We start from the raw sequence: 15797 nt of genomic DNA on the forward strand, positions 1-15797 counted from the left end.
ACCAAGCTTGAATGCAGGCCCTCAGTAGTAAAAGCGTGGAGTCCTAACCATTGGACTGCCAGGGAATTCCCAGTAATTTTTAAGTTTTACTGCAGAGTGATCATAGTACAATTAATATGTCTCCATTTTGGTACTGTGGATGTGTGTGTTTGTGTATTCAAACATAAAATGTTTTTATAAATGTGTTACACAAGCATTTGAAAAGAAGGGGTACTTTATTTTCGTCTCTTTGGTTGACTAAAGGAGATGATTTAAAGCCTACATGTTGTCTATTTCTCCTTTTGGTCTTATTTGGTAAAGTGATATTCATAGCTGTTTGGTATATTGATAACTACTATTCGTAACTATTGTATCTTACTATGAATTATTCCCTTTAGAATTGAAAAAGACTCTGAGATGGCTTAATTTAAAATTTTTATATTTTTGACCTAACTTCTGCCTTGTGTAGTATTGACCTCTACTTTCCTTCTAATTTGAATGTGGCTTAGGTTATCTTTGCCTGTCCTTTCTTTTTCACTTTTTTGAATCACTTTATTTTAAATGTGTGTCTCATCTACAACATAGAGTTGGGTTTTGCTTTGTAATTCAGTTTCTAAGTTAAATTAAACCTTTCATACTTGTTATGATATCAGCTGCATCCTGGATTTGTGTTGTATTATTCTGTTATGCTTCCCCACTCCTCTCCTTAAAAAAGTTGGTTGGTTGTTTTCATGTTGTACATAGTAAGTTCGCCTTAAAGTTACCTTTGTAATTATGCAGCACCTTCAGTGCTCTGCTTCTTTGATCATACATTCTCAGTGGAGGCAGTATTGTCGCCAGCCTAGTGGGTATTGGTTCTTAGCTATCACAGTGGCTTCCCTTGAGTCCTTATATTTCTGTGTTTTTTTTTTCCTTCCTAAAGTTAATGGCTTCATACATTTTTTATAATTCAAAGTAAAATATTTTAATTAGAATTTTCATCTGTTTCATGACCACATTTTCCTATTAAGTATTCTTTATCTGGTATTTCACTGATCTTCTTTACCTTTTTGTTACTCAACATAGCATGAAGCAGTTTATATTGGCCTGGGTATTTGTAGGACAGTCTATTTCTGTCCAGCCCTTTGAGATTTTTTGTTTTTTTTTTTTTTCTCAAGACAGGTAGTTTTATCACTTCAAAGTGAGTTTCTTATTTAAGTTTAAAAGAAGTGTTTTTCCCATTATTTCTTATATCTGCACCCTAGGATTCCTCGCTATTTGCTATCCCCTCTTTGCCTTCCATTGAAGCTGCTTCCTATTTAGCTTGTCTTGGCAGCCATTATGCATTTTTATAATGTGTAGATTATATCAGTCTCATCATTTTGCTGAAATAGAGTTTATGAACTTTTTTTTCTATTCGTCTTTTATTTTTATATGAAATGCAGGAGAATAGGAACTTGCTATCTCACACTGCCCTATTTTTACTGGAAGCCAAGTCTTCTCTCCTAATTCAGAACAAAGAATCTAGTTACTTTATAGATCTTATTTAGTTTTTGAAATGAGTCCCTAAAATTTGACTACACTTGGAGTTTTCCTCTGTTATTTTAGGAAAGCTTTATATTAATACAGGAGGATTAAAAATGGATAATTTATCATGTTAATGTCATGTGCTGCTGCTGCTGCTAAGTCACTTCAGTCGTGTCCGATTCTGTGTGACCCCATAGACGGCAGCCCACCAGGCTCCCCCATCCCTGGGATTCTCCAGGCAAGAACACTGGAGTGGGTTGCCATTTCCTTCTCCAATGCATGAAAGTGAAAAGTGAAAGTGAAAGTTGCTCAGTCATATCCAACTCTTAGCGACCCCATGGACTGTAGTCCACCAGGCTCCTCCATCCATGGGATTTTCCAGGCAAGAGTACTGGAGTAGGGTGCCATTGCCTTCTCCAGTCAATGTCATGTAGTACCTCTAAAAAGGAATAGGTGATTTATACCTGGCACGATTTTATACAGATTGTATATTCAAGAGATGTATTGAATTGTGTTCTAGGTACTGTGGTAGGCATCGGGCAAACATAGATAAAAGGAAACTTATTTTAAAATAGCTTGGCATCTACTAGGGTAGGAGATGAACAGGTAATGTTCAGCTAGTAATAGTAAGTACCTACTTTAGATGGCTTTGTGAGGATTATATAAATTAATATTAGGTAACACACTTATTATATCAGTAGCTGGCTCTGAGCAAATGTTCAGCATGTGTTTGCTGTTGATATACTGAGAGGTAAGCACAGGGGACTGTATAAGCACAGAGAAAAAGAGCATATACTCTCAAGGAGGGTTTCAGAAAGAGGAGATGCTTGAACTAAGGATGAAGAATTGCCCATGCAGATGGAGAAGTAGTGGGTAGACTTTTTAGGTAACAAAAATGGCACGTATGTAATTAGAAAGGCATTGAGATGAGAGAAGGAAACAGGCAAACAGAGAAGGAAACTTTTTTTTAGCACTTCTTAATTATTATGGCTCAAAGAGAGAGTAATAAAAGATAAAATTGTAATTGAAATGTTTAGACTAAGCTGTCATAGGACAGATACTTGTTTATCACTGTACTCTCGGTTCCAACCATGTAGTTTGGCAGGTTTATTTGGTCAAATACATGAATTTTATCTGCTGTGATAAAATAAAAGCTGTGAGCAGCCATTGAAGTATTTTAAGAAGAAGACTGAAATGTACATTCAGATTTACATTTTACAAAAATTTCCCTGATGCTACTTAGGGGGTAAGGAAAAAGAAAGATTGGTTAGGAAGTTATTGGAGTAATCCAGGTAAGAAATGATAAGGGCATAAAGTAAAGCAATGGCATTGAGAATGGAGAAAGAATAGATTGAAACGGATTAGATGATGTAGACTGAGTTTATAGTATGAGTAATGAGTGGGCAGAATGGCTATGGAATGACCTGGTTTTGGGCCTGTGTGACTGACTGCAATAGTAGCACCCTTTATTTAATCAATAGGACAGAATTCATTTTCTTGGGCTCCAGATCACTGTGGGTGGTGAGTGCAGCCTCAAAATTAAAAGATACTTGCTCCTTGGAAGAAAAGTAACGTCAAACCTAGACAGCCTATTAAAAAGCAGAGCCATTACTTTGCCTGGAAAGGTCCATATAGTCAAAGCTATGGTTTTTCCAGCAGTCATGTACAGATGTGAGAGGGGGACAATAAAGAAGGCTGAATGCTGAGGAATTGATGTCTTCGAGCTGTGGTGCTGAAGAAATTGAACCTGAAGCTCCAATAGTTTGGCCACCTGATGCGAAGAGCCAACTCATTGAAAGAGACCCTGATTCTGGGAAAGATTTTACGCAGGGGGAGAAAGGGATGACAGAGGATGAGATGGTTGGAGGGCATCACTCCCTAACTCAATTGACATGAGTTTGAGCAAGCTCCAGGAGATAATGAAGGACAGGAAAGCCTGTTGTGCTGCAGTTCTTGGGGTTGCAAAGAGTTGGACACCACTTAGGGACTGAACAACAACGAAGGTTGTCACTGATAACCTCTTAAAAGTGGTTTCATACTGGGGAATGGTGAAACGGAAATGAATTTACACTAAAAAAGGAAGAATGTAAACTCTTACAGGCATCATTCCAAAGATATACCTTTACGTTACTTTGTACAGGATATGACTTAAGTTATACTTTTATCATAACAGTGGACATAATTAAATCAGGTAGAATGTAGTGACCACATCTGACACTTAAGAATTTTGTGATGTTGGTCAAGTTCTTTAACGTCATCTGTAAAAATGGTGTTATTGTTAATAACATATACCTCATAGAAGGTCGGAGAAGGCGATGGCACCCCACTCCAGTACTCTTGCCTGGAAAATCCAATGGACGGAGGAGCCTGGTGGGCTGCAGTCCATGAGGTTGTGAAGAGTCGGACACGACTGAGCGACTTCACTTTCACTTTTCACTTTCATGCACTGGAGAAGGAAATGGCAACCCACTCCAGTGTTCTTGCCTGGAGAATCCCAGGGACGGGGGAGCCTGGTGGGCTGCCGTCTACAGGGTTGCCCAGAGTCGGACACGACTGAAGCGACTTAGCAATAGTAGCAGCAGCAGCATAGAAGGTCAATGTAAAGTCTAGGCACAACTTATAATTCAAGTCTAACCCACAATTTTTCTTTCAACCTTGTTTTCTAGGCTGTTATCACAGGAAGATTCTAAGCTTAATGTCCATTTAAAAACAGGATTTCAGTATTACACATTCATTCAGTTCAGTTCAGTCGCTCAGTCGTGTCCGACTCTTTGTGACCCCATGAATCACAGCATGCCAGGCCTCCCTGTCCATCATCAACTCCTGGAGTTCACCAAGACTCACGTCCATTGAGTCCATTAGTGATGCCATCCAGCCATCTCATCCTCTGTCGTCCCCTTCCCCTCCTGCCCCCAATCCCTCCCAGCATCAGAGTCTTTTCCAATGAGTCAACTCTTCGCATGAGGTGGCCAAGGTACTGGAGTTTCAGCTTTAGCATCATTCCTTCCAAAGAAATCCCAGGGCTGATCTCCTTCAGAATGGACTGGTTGGATCTCCTTGCAGTCCAAGGGACTCTCAAGAGTCTTCTCCAACACCACAGTTCAAAAGCATCAATTCTTCAGCGCTCAGCCTTCTTCACAGTCCAACTCTCACATCCATACATGACCACAGAAAAAACCATAGCCTTGAGGAGACGGACCTTTGTTGGCAAAGTAATGTCTCTGCTTTTGAATATCCTATCTAGGTTGGTCATAACTTTCCTTCCAAGGAGTAAGTGTCTTTTAATTTCATGGCTGCAGTCACCATCTGCAGTGATTTTGGAGCCCAGAAAAATAAAGTCTGACACTGTTTCCACTGTTTCCCCATCTATTTCCCATGAAGTGATGGGACCGGATGCCATGATCTTCGTTTTGTGAATGTTGAGCTTTAAGCCAACTTTTTCACTCTCCACTTTCACTTTCATCAAGAGGCTTTTTAATTCTCCTTCACTTTCTGCCATGAGGGTGGTGTCATCTGCATATCTGAGGTTATTGATATTTCTCCCAGCAATCTTGATTCCAGCTTGTGTTTCTTCTAGTCCAGCATTTCTCATGATGTATTCTGCATATAAGTTAAATAAGCAGGGTGACAATATACAGCCGTGACGCACTCCTTTTCCTATTTGGAACCAGTCTGTTGTTCCATGTCCAGTTTTAACTGTTGCTCCCTGACCTGCATACAAATTTCTCAAGAGGCAGGTCATTTCATTACTTTTTCAAAAATATTTTTCCTAGAATGATGTTTTATACTAACTTTTTCTTTATAGGAAGTTTAAAAAAAATAGACACTTCCCCTTTAAGCTTTCCTTTATTAAATATTTGCCTGGCAATTTCTCTGTTACAGAATTTTGCCAGGGTTAAAATGCAGGTAACCATGTCACTGTCTTCCTTGGTGGGCACATCTCAGAATTTTAATGAAGAATTCTTAAGACGTTCTTTAAAGACTATACTGACATACGCTGAAGAAGATTTGGAATTGAGGGAAACAACATTCCCTGATCAGGTCAGAAATGCTACTTTTTACAGCATGAACTGAAATAGGAATTGTAAATAGGCATTTCCCAAATTGTTAAATCAAACTTTAGTTTTTCCTGGCAGAACCTGTATCTTTCTTTCGATCCATATGTGTCACAGATAGGACTAAATCTCTGTTTTAATAAGCCACCCTTCCTTCTCATAATGGTTAATATTTTTGGTGTTTAATTCTGTGAATTTGTGCCAGAAAGAACACTAGACTTACTCAGTATGGATAAACAAAAAACTTTGTGATGAAAGTGTTCCCACTGATTTGTGAAACAGTAGTTTGCCTCAAAAACTAAGTTTATAGAAACTACCTTTTGAGAAAATCTGAAAATCAGAAAGAATTTTGTTTTGTATTCTTTATATCCGTATATGTTTTTTATTTCTACTAGTAGTTCTACTTGTTTCTGGGTGAGAGAAGTGAAAAAATAGTCTGCTGATGAATTTGTATAAAATTTACTGTTCGTCCATCTTACCCCAGCATACCCACACTCTTAAAAACTTTATCAAAATTGTTTGTTTTGAAAGCTTTAGATTTCAAATCTGAACTATCTTCCAAACTAATTTAATGGTTGTGAATAAATGACAGCTGAAGAATGTTTTTCATATAATTCTCTGCTACAGGTTCAAGATTTGGTTTTTAATCTCCATATGATCCTTTCTGATACTGTTAAAATGAAGGAACACCAGGAGGATCCTGAAATGTTAATTGATCTAATGTACAGGTAGCATTTGTTTAATTCACTTATACCTTGTGTTGTTGTTAGCTGCTTAGCTGTGTCCACCTCTTTTTTGACCCCATGGACTGTAGCCCACCAGGCTCCTCTGTCCATGGGATTTCCCAGGCAAGAATACTGGAGTGGGCTGCCATTTCCCTTTCCAAGTTAACTTCCTGACCCAGGGATCAAACCCACATCTCCTGCAATAGCAGATGGACTTTTTACCACTGAGCCACCTGGGAAGCCCTATGTCTTGTATAATGGGGCTTAAGTTAATATGATACACAGAAAACATGAGTTTACAAGAATACAAAAATTATTTGTCATTTTCTAATGGTAATTAAAACCCACTCCAGTATATTCTTGCCTAGAGAATCCCATGGACAGAGGAGCCTGGCAGGCTATGGTCTGTGGGATGCAAAGAGTCAGACATGACTGAAGCGACTTAGCAAGACGTGGTAATGGTAATTAAAAAAATCAAAATGTGCTTTATCAGATCCCCTATGACACTTCTTCTTTTAAGAATTATGAATAATTGTTCAGTGTATTTGTTGATTATCAAAAACAAGATTTTTAAAATAATGACATAGTTAAGACCTTGGCATCCTGGGCCCTAGAGTTCCTAGGAAGGCTGAAGACCCACGTTTTAAATGTAAAAATTAGTTCTTTAAGAAGAAAACATAGTGTATTAATACTTTATTACAACATTAATTTTACTAATGTTAGACATGGTTTTTGCCGATCAGATCAGATCAGTCGCTCAGTCATGTCCGACTCTGCGACCCCATGAATCGCAGCACGCCAGGCCTCCCTGTCCATCACCAACTCCCGGAATTCACTGAGACTCACGTCCATCAAGTCAGTGATGCCATCCGGCCATCTCATCCTCTGTTGTCCCCTTCTCCTCTTGCCCCCAATCCCTCCCAGCATCAGAGTCTTTTCCAATGAGTCAACTCTTCGCATGAGGTGGCCAAAGTACTGGAGTTTCAGCTTTAGCATCATTCCTTCCAAAGAAATCCCAGGGCTCATCTCCTTCAGAATGGACTGGTTGGCTCTCCTTGCAGTCCAAGGGACTCTCAAGAGTCTTCTCCAACACCACAGTCCAAAAGCATCAATTCTTCAGCACTCAGCCTTCTTCACAGTCCAACTCTCACATCCATACATGACCACAGGAAAAACCATAGCCTTGACTAGACGGACCTTTGTTGGCAAAGTAATGTCTCTGCTTTTCAATATGCTATCTAGGTTGGTCATAACTTTCCTTTTATTGGGTATTTTTAGAATTTTGTAATTCCTATTGTATCTTCAAAGATGTAAGTAAAGCTTGACTTTTTCTTTGCCATTTGACCTTCATTTTTTAGTGTTTTGGAGTTTCTTAAAGACAAGAATAAAATATTTCCTTTAAAATTAAGATGATACAATGAAAGAATCTTTTATAAATTTTTTTCCTTGAATATAAAACTTATTTAGAGCCCCATAATAAACATGTAAATTCCCAGATCTTCCATTACTGATTGTTTCCTTAAAGGGCAGATTTTATATAAAATATCTTTTTTTTTTAAGCTTCCCCTACCCCTGCAAAAAAAAACCTGATACTCACCATTCCATGGGCCCACAATTATTTCTCTAAGTACACTCAAAAGCATGTTCATACCACCCAAAAGCTTGTCTTAATAGGTTGTGTTTAGTAATAGAAGCCTACACACTAAACAAGCAATTAGAACTCCCTTCCAGATTAGGAAGCAAATGCTAATTGAGAATTTCTGTTGTAACTAGAATTGCCAAGGGCTACCAGACCTCTCCAGATCTGCGGCTGACCTGGTTGCAGAACATGGCTGGCAAACACTCGGAGCGCAGCAATCATGCTGAAGCTGCCCAGTGCCTCGTTCACTCAGCAGCGCTTGTCGCTGAATATCTGAGCATGTTGGAGGACCGGAAGTATCTTCCCGTGGGATGTGTAACATTTCAGGTAGGAATCTGCCTTAATCAAGGTATGTCCTTTTTTGGATTTAACTTTTCTCACTGCTGTTTATATTCATTCAGCTTATAGTGAAAGCACAGACTGAAAGTGATGCTTCACAAGAAGAATTAACATTTCACTATCACTTTCATTAATATGTTTTTAAAGAGTATTTCTTGTTAATTCTCTTCCATGTTTTCTTGCCTGTACATTATCAGTGCTGTGTAAAATATATTTATTCTCTTTGCTTATACTGCTATGGACTTCATAGCATCTATGAAATACATTCAAAATATTGAAAATCAGGATAGTGGACACTCTTAATTGGCTTTTAATTAAAATAGCAGGTAAACCAGCATTCTCCATTATTTATGCTTATATAAAATATGCTAAGATATGACTCAGAGATGATAGTTTATGCTCTAGTAGGGCTACATACCTCTGACCCACTGGCTGAATTCTTTGTCTACCAAGAGTCAATTATGCTTTTCTTTTCTTCAAAGCCTCTTACTTCCAGTTTTGGGAAGTTATAAAAATTATTTAAATATTATGTTCTCTGATAAATCAACATACAAAAAGAAAGTGAGTTATTGTTTCCATGAAAATTATTAATAAGCTGAATATTTTGCAAAGAGATCAAGACAAATAGAAAAAGATTGAGGGAAAATCTCCAAGAAATCTAGGATAATTTGATAATCTCTTAAGTTCAAGTTTTTACTCTAAAGAAACCAAAACTGAAAATCTTAAATGGAGGTTACATTGTGGGTATTTAGTCAAAAGAGATTACATGGAACTCTGATCCTGAGACCCATACACAAAGAAAAGGCCTTAAGATCTACTTCAAGAAATTGACAAATGTGTGACTATCTAGGTTCAAATAAAATATTTAAGGTATGTATGTATCATTTCCTTTTCAGAAGTGATGACAGATCCCAATCTCGTTGGATAAGAGGGCTTTTTATTATACCTGAGTGTTTTCATTAATTTGATGTATGTTAGGCAACCCTTGGCAATGGCACCCCACTCCGGTACTCCTGCCTGGAAAATCCCATGGACGGAGGAGCCTGGTAGGCTGCAGTCCATGGGGTCACTGAGAGTCGGACACGACTGAGCGACTTCACTTTCACTTTTCACTTTCATGCATTGGAGAAGGAAACGGCAACCCACTCCAGTATTCTTGCCTGGAGAATCCCAGGGACGGCGGGGCCTGGCGGGCTGCCATCTGTGGGGTCGCACAGAGTCGGACATGACCAAAGCAACTTAGCAGCAGACGCAGCAGCAGCAGGCAACCCTTGAGACCATTTTTGTATCTCAGTTTCCCTGATAGGGAGTTTTAACAACATCAATTAAATTAAAAATAAACACTGTTTAAGTCACTTTAGGTGTTCTATGTCATATTACAATTTTCCTTAGCCCATGATTTTTTAAAATTTCTTACAACTTTTTATTAATGGAAAAGTTAGATAGCAGTGGTGTTACATTTTATTGTCATCTTCACAATACAAGAAGCTTTTGGAGATTTGTCTGTTAGCTTTGCATTGACTACCCCCCTTTTTTTAATAAGCCGATAGCTGTATTTCATCTTCAATTACTTCATATATGTCATTCATGTTAAGAAATTAATTCCATTTCACAAACCTAAACATTTTTTTCCTCCTAGAATATTTCCTCTAATGTTTTAGAAGAATCTGCAGTCTCAGATGACGTGGTATCTCCAGATGAAGAAGGTATCTGCTCTGGAAAGTACTTTACTGAGTCAGGACTTGTGGGATTACTGGAACAAGCAGCTGCTTCTTTCTCTATGGTAGATGACTCTTGTTCATTTCTTCCCACAATTATGTACTTCTTAGTTATTAGTGACATGTATATTTATGCTTTCTGCTTATGACTGTGCTTTTCATTTATGATAATTTTCTCTAAATATATTAAGAACTCTCTAGTAATGGATTTTCTTTTCACATTCATCATTGCTTATTCCTTTTTATTTTAATAGTCTGTCACTTCCTCCAGTGTTTTTCATCTGCTTGTTTGGGAACCAGCACTTGGTCTATAAGAGTTTTGTTTTTTTTTTTTAAGAAAACTTTTACCACCAAACATTTTCTAAAACCTTAAAAAAGCCTCTGGTGCTCAGGAAAGTTATGGCCTCTCACCGGTTTGGTGGCATAATGAGCTCTATTGGGTAGACATTGAAGTCTTATCAGGAACTTTATGAACTACGTCCTAGATCCCTCGTCTGACTTCCCTACCATGCTAGAAGTCCAGTCCTTGTCCCTCCCCATCTGTATATGAAGAATTGAAGCAGTCATGTGGATCAGAGATGCGATATTTATTGGTGAAGGAAAAAAAATAGCTCGCTGAATCCTTGCTTACTTTCTTGAGCCATGTTGATAGCATCACCTCCTTTCTGTGAGTTTTCTGATGAGTGTTCAGTGTCCCAGCACCAAGGTTTGCAAGACAGTGAGGTCCATGTTAGGGTAAAAGGGAAGCTTGATGTAATGTACTATTTCCTGATGTAGTTAAGTAATAGTCATTACTTCCCCACTGTACTGTTATTGGGAATCGGTTGTTGCTTCTCCTGGCCTTAACCCTACCCAGCAATATGTTGGTTATGGGTATAGATTTAGGAGGCGTCTAGCCCCTTTCTCTGCCATCTTAGTAGTTAAGCACTTAGTAGTTAAAGCACTTCAGGCGCAAATTACTCCACCTACCGGGGCCTTACTTTTCTTATCCATTAAATGCATCTAATAATAGTATGTACTTCAAGCACTGCTGTCAGGATTAAATGAATTAACCTATGTAAAGTGCTAATCACAGTGCCTGGCTCCAAGTAAGTTTTAGTAGGTTTGCTGTTACCATCCTCTCATCATTATAGGCACTTAGAAGTAACTCATGTAAAAATGATTCTGAGACTCAAAGAACATTAGGTGTTTGTCCTCTTTAAAATTTCTTGTTTTTGAAGACCTTGATTGTCCTGATTCCATTCCCAGATCTCTATTCCTTGAGCTTCAGTTTAAGGGATCTGAACTAGTAGGGAAAAAAGTTTTTGCTATTAATGGAATATTCTCTGTATATGTGTGTAATTTTAATAATTCACAGCAGTGAATTTAAATTGGGTTACAGTGGCTTATGTTACAGAAGCCTTTATTTTGCAATAGCATTTAATTATGAATTTCATTCTTTTTCAGTTTATCTATTTAATATTAATTAAAATAATTACTGGGATATTTTAGTTACACTGAATATATTTTACTATTGCAGCTACATGATTGCTTAAATATACTCCTGTGAGCTGACTAGAAAATATAAGAACCATATGTTTATTTTCTTGGGAAAATGCTGATTTGTGAAGCAATGGGAACTTAGTGACTCTTGGAAAATATCCCTTTTCCTTCACCACAGCCACCAATCCATTACAAGAAAAGGGGATAGCAGTATAAACATGTTTTGTCACTCACTCTGATTATAATCAGAGCAACACTTGGCCAACCACTAGTAAACCAAAACCCCTACTTGAATAAAATCTGGTGGCTCAGAATCTTCTTACGTTTTGTTAAAGATCAGTGATTTTTCCATAGGAGAATTCCCTTAAGATTTTCTGTGCCAATTTAATATTTGGGGAAAGTTAATAATTTTAGTGTCCTAGGAAGCAATAGGTTTATGTGATATTTGTGTATCTGTGACTTGTAATAATTGGGTTTCTATGTCTCTGCTCTGAATTTGTTTCTGCAAAAGTTTATATGCACATATAAGGACACACACATACACACATTTATTTTAGTTAAGTAATTACTGAGTAGTAAAAGCAGAATGTCCAGTTCAAATTATATAGAAGTATAAGTATACCTATATGTACATGTGTGTATTTTAAATACAAAAACACAAATACACACACATATGTTTTCATGCAATAGAAGAGATAATATATTGTGCAAAATTATTTTATTAGGTCTTAATCAAATTAAAAATCAGTAGCATTTGTTTTTATGTCCTATTGGAAAATACTAGCATTGCCTTGGAAATATTGTGAGTTCATAAATTGCAATTCACTCTCTTATCGATGTAAAAGAAAGCAATCTCTTATTATTTTTATAGGCTGGCATGTATGAAGCAGTTAATGAAGTTTACAAAGTACTTATTCCTATTCATGAAGCTAATCGGGATGCAAAGAAACTATCCACGATTCATGGTAAACTTCAGGAAGCCTTCAGCAAAATTGTTCATCAGGTAACAGTTGTACTTTCTAACTTCAGTGTAAGTGGAAAAAACTGTCTACAAGCTTTAGTGTTACTTTGTACTAATGTCAAACTAGATCCCATGAAATGACCATTTTAATCAAGTTACAAATGAACAGTGTCAAAATGATGGTTCATGGCCAAAGCAAGACTCATTAACAACAATGAATTTAACCTAAAGTAGATTATGATCATGATAACCTTCCCACATAGCTTCTCTTTTTTCTTCACTTTTTTGAATTATTACTAGTTGCTAATTTTTTTTTTAGTTGTGAGTTACTTTCTGTTTCACAGTGTGGGTAATAGTTAGGAATTTGATTTTTTAAATTGATTTCTGTTCATTTTTTGCCAAAATGTTGTTATATTTAACTTTTTATTAAATGATATGAAAGCTTAATAAACTCTTAATATTTTTAATGATTTCAACTGAACTTTTAACTTTTTTCCAGATATTTTTATTCAGTCATCCTCTGACATATTTCTAATGTAAAAGTAATATTTAGTGAAAATAATAAATAGTTGTATTTATTTATTTATTCGATTATAATAGTATGATGTCAGTACTTATTTTTACTTCATGGGATCCACATATTATCTTTAAAATTAAAATAAGCTTGGTTTAAAATGAAGTAGACTACTAGCAGTTGATTTCCCTGAAGCTAAGTCGTTGGCTCCATTGAAATACTCTGAAACGCTATGCTAAGGGTCCTCCTCCTCCACTCTCCTGTTCCCTTTCCTGTGCTACCTGTGCTGTTGTCTGCTATTGCCATCACCTAAGAATTGAAGTATAGTATTGTTTTTCCACTTTCGCGTGCAGTATTAGTCCCACTTTATTGTCTTATCAGCTTGACTTCCTCTTTCTTGCCATGGGCTAAGCTGTTCTAGATGAATTGATATAATCTGAAAAACTTAAATAGGGCTGCTATCCTGTTAAGCCAGGATTTTATTGTCATTTAATAAAATATTGGAGTTGCGAAAGATCATTAGAATTCTGGATCATAGCAGGTGGGTCTTTTTATAATCAGTTATACTGTTAAATCTCATCGCAGCTTCCCATATGTTACACAAATTGCAAATTACACAGGTCAGGCCTGGAACATTTAGAGCGAGCAGCTTCCAAGAAACTTCCATCCATTTGTATCAAAGACATTTGGGCAAAATTTCAGTTTCTGTTCCGGCTTACCCTGGGTACTTCAGTGAAGTACAGCTCCCGTTAGTTAGTGATCTAATTTAGACACAAATGAAACAAGCACTTAGCTTTCTTTCCCCTAAATTTGTACTTTTTACTTATTAAAGTTTTAAATGGTGAAATTTTAGCTTCTTGGTTTTGAACAAGCAATTTATAAAATTATCATAGGTCTTAAGTGAAGGAATATGGTGTTTAAAATACCCACTAGTGTTTTCTGTATGGAGAAGAATTTATGGTATATGGTTTCTTACACTACTGAACTTCCTTTGGCTTTTTTTTGTTCTTTTTAAACAGTTTTTTTTTATGACTTGCCCTTTTTCACTTTTTTATTATACAGAGTACTGGCTGGGAGGTAGGTAATGTTTTAGTTAGTTAAAGACACTAATAGATTGATTTGATCAGATTTCTTATGCCAATGCTTTGCCCACATGTGCTAGCTGTGGGCATTCTGTTGCTGTCTGCTGTCAACTGAATTCATTAACCAAAGAAATTTTGTTAAAATACTGTAAGTTATGTTAAGAAATTTGTTATTAAGAGGTTGTAGGCAGTGCATGGAAATCCATATGTTACACTAATGATATTCTTTGGTAAATGAGCCACTTTGTCATCACTTTAGTTTGTTTTTATCCTTCGAAGCATTTTCTTTCATCAGCATTTACACACAAGATTTCCTTTGTTTAACCATATTGTTTCACCTCATTCTACAGAGGTCGATTTATGTGTTATTGCTCAGAGGTGTAAATATAAAATATTTCATCTGATCTAAGATGCTATCAATTGTAACATATCCCATTATTTCACATTCCTTTAAGAAAGATTAGAAAAACAAACAATCCCTGTGTATTAAACTCCAACATCCCATCAGTTGAAAAATGAATGCCAACTACAGAGATACTAAAATATGGGCAAAAAAATGTGCATCTTGGAATTGATAAAAGAGTATGTTAACCTGATCTTGAGTCACTTCACCTTAAGTACTACTGAGGAAGGAAATTCACTTTTGTCATTTGAATTTTGTTGGGGGGAGGGAAAACAGATTGAGAGAACTTGACCTCATTTTCTGACAATGTTTGATAATTGTGTTCAATGAAGACTGTGTATACTTCCTTTTAGGGAGTAAGTATAATAGTTAGGCTCATGAAGTTATATATAAATCAAATCATACCTGAAAAAGGCCAGAAAGAATTGATTACCTTTTTAAAAAACCTTTCTGAAAAGGAAAGAATTCTATAAAATAAAAAATTCTACAAAATAATTCATTTTGATGAGGTAAAGCAAGGTATTAATAAGACAGTTTATTTAAAGCTGAGTATTAATATTTGTTAATTTTTCTGCTTTGCCTTTCACTTTGTAGTCAGGTTTATGTTGATTAAACAGTTTAGGCTTTCTCTGCTTGCTTTTGCAGTTCTTGTTTTGAGACCCAGCTAGAAAACCTTCAGAATGAGTGTTACTATTGCATTCTCTTCCATTTCTGAATTAGTTGCCACCTTTTGTTTTTCTTCAGATGAAACCAGTACCGTTAATCTACCTTAGTTCCCCAGATGAAATGTGTATGACTTTTTTTATACCCAGTATAGAATGTCTCATTTTTGTGTCTCAATTAAGACTTATATAGAGACTTTCCATGGTTATCTCTGAGTCGTAAAGTTACTTATGGATTTCCTAACACAAAATGAAAGTAGGTGAAAAGTAAGCATGAAAGAAGAGACATTGAACCTCTGAGCAGTTTATTACTAGTCTGCTTGATGCTAAATCGACCCCTGAAAGGTGTAATTTTCACTGGTTATGATTAATATTCTGTCATCATGTTTATTGCATGATAAAAGTCACACGGACTTTATTTTCTTATTTATATTCTTGTCACTGCCTTTCACTGGACCTTTAGCTTTGTAGCTTCTAAAATTGTTGCACGTTTGTTTTTTGCTTTTCCCTTGTAAAACTTAAGTGGATGCTTGCATTTTAAAAGTATGTTTGCTACCATTTGCTGCTTATTTGTTTTGAAATTTCCCTAATTAAAATGCTTTCTGTTTTCTCTTCTCTCTTGCCCCTGGTTGCTGACCCTACTCCCTACTTTTACTATTGTCTATTGTGGTAAGTTCCTATCTTGTGAATATTTTTCTTTTTGACTCTGGGAAAACTTCAGTAATTTCATTT

General features: G+C 36.5%; 1 protein-coding gene across 5 annotated transcripts in view; it reads left to right on the top strand.

Annotated features, from left to right (window-relative positions):
- Positions 1-15797, top strand: part of DOCK7 (dedicator of cytokinesis 7) — a 189127-nt gene that overhangs the window by 151856 nt on the left and 21474 nt on the right. For 3 of the 5 annotated variants that reach the window (XM_006055931.4, XM_025288572.3, XM_025288573.3), the window contains 5 exons: positions 5368-5526; positions 6168-6268; positions 8039-8231; positions 9883-10026; positions 12315-12446. In XM_006055931.4, coding sequence (XP_006055993.2) covers positions 5368-5526; positions 6168-6268; positions 8039-8231; positions 9883-10026; positions 12315-12446 — 729 coding nt within the window. Of the gene's footprint in view, positions 1-5367; positions 5527-6167; positions 6269-8038; positions 8232-9882; positions 10027-12314; positions 12447-13980; positions 13996-15797 lie in introns of all 5 variants that reach the window. The other 2 variants (XM_006055930.4, XM_006055932.4) reach the window with 1 other exon arrangement.

The sequence above is a fragment of the Bubalus bubalis genome, chromosome 6 (genome assembly GCF_019923935.1).
Source record: "Bubalus bubalis isolate 160015118507 breed Murrah chromosome 6, NDDB_SH_1, whole genome shotgun sequence".
Taxonomy (NCBI): Eukaryota; Metazoa; Chordata; class Mammalia; order Artiodactyla; family Bovidae; genus Bubalus; species Bubalus bubalis.